The sequence below is a fragment of the Crocuta crocuta genome, unplaced genomic scaffold (genome assembly GCF_008692635.1).
Source record: "Crocuta crocuta isolate KB4526 unplaced genomic scaffold, BGI_CrCroc_1.0 scaffold248, whole genome shotgun sequence".
In the NCBI taxonomy this organism is placed as follows: Eukaryota; Metazoa; Chordata; class Mammalia; order Carnivora; family Hyaenidae; genus Crocuta; species Crocuta crocuta.
In genome coordinates, this window is record NW_027532409.1 from 4,924,246 (window position 1) to 4,925,689 (window position 1,444).

Here is a 1,444-nt window from a genome sequence, read left to right on the forward strand (position 1 = left end):
CTTCCCGGCTATGGACGGGCGGCCACTTTATGCTGATCCGCTTCGTCCCTGATCTGTTCTCCGAGCCTCAGTTTCCCCACTGGCAGAGGGAGGCCGACCACCGACCTTCCTCGGATGTGACCCGTGAGAGCAGCTGGGAAAGTGCCGGGTGCTGGGAGGGGTGCAAGGAGCCGCTCTGCTACAAAGAACGCCAGCCGGGGGTACCAAAACTAGCTTTAATTCGTCCAAAAGTCACATGGAGCTGTGTAAAAACTTTCCGGGGGGAGGCCCAGAGAGAGTCCGTGCCGCCTGAGGCCTCGGGGTCTCTAGAAATTCTCCAGCAAGCCCAGGATGCGCTTTTGCTCGTTCTCCCGGAACTCCGGGCTCCGGCCGTCGCCGATGTTGTCTGCGTACTCTGCAGGGAGAAAGGCAGCGTCAGGCACAGATCTGAGATGTGCCCGCCGTTGTGGCTGGGCCCCTCTGCACCCCTCCCTAAATCCCAGCTCCTGCCGAGGCCCATGCTCTTCGAATGCCTCTGATAAGCCCCCCGGAGGGCGCCGTGGCCAAACTCCTGGGTCCTGCATTCGAGGTGACCAGCGAACAGGGCCCAGCCCACTTCTGCTGACTCAGAGTCCTCCCGCCACGCCCCTTCCTCACTCACTGTAGTCACAGTGTGGGCAGCGGAGGCCTGCTGTGGGCAGGGCCCTGGGCAGCAGCGGCACCACGCAGGAACCTGTTAGAAATGCGGATCTGGGGCCCTCACCAAGACCTGCTTATTAGCCTCCGCAGTCGTTTGAACAAGCCTTCCAGGCAATGATAATGCACACTGAGTTTGAGAACCGCTATCTGACGCAATGGGGATAAAGTAGTGATCAAAATACACGAAAATCTCTGCTCTCTAGTGGGGGAAACAGCCCACAAGTAAGTACAGAGACAGGGTGAAGGCCTCACGGATTCGAAGGGAGCCTGAAGCAAATTCGTGTGTCGTGTCCGGGAGGGAGCGAGCGGAGGGACCAGCGAAGAGGCTCTGAGCGGGGAGCTGGCCTGGCCCGGTGTGGAGGGGGCGGGGCTGCGGAGGTCCGCGTGGCTGGAGCTTGGCGCCAGGACAGGAAGGGGTGGGCACATTTCCCCGTGACCAGAGCCATGGGGGCGCTCTAAGCGCAGGAGGGACAGCTCGCTCCAGCTGCCGTGCGGGAGAGGCCCTGAAGGGCACAAGGGCCGAAAGGGAGAGGGGATCTGATGGTGGCTGGGGCCAAGACCGTCACAGGGGGTGAGAGGTCTTCGGAGTTTACACGCATTCTGAAGCTGGTCCAGCAGGATTTAGACAGGCTGGAAGTGGGGTGCTAGGGACAGATGCAGACACTCACGTCAGCAAGGAGTATGACAGGGTAGAGGAGGAGGTGACAGTGAGCCGGCGTTCCCCCAAGGCCGAGGAGGGCGGGTGCTGCAAGGAGGGGTCAGGGTA

At 61.4% G+C, this 1,444-nt stretch overlaps 1 protein-coding gene across 1 annotated transcript in view; it reads right to left on the reverse strand.

The window, feature by feature from the left end:
- Positions 1–201: 201 nt before the first annotated feature.
- Positions 202–1,444, reverse strand: part of CTNNBL1 (catenin beta like 1) — a 161,039-nt gene continuing 159,796 nt past the window's right edge. The window contains exon 16 of the mRNA XM_077778830.1: positions 202–394. Coding sequence (XP_077634956.1) covers positions 306–394 — 89 coding nt within the window. The 3' untranslated portion in view covers positions 202–305. The remainder of the gene's footprint in view (positions 395–1,444) is intronic.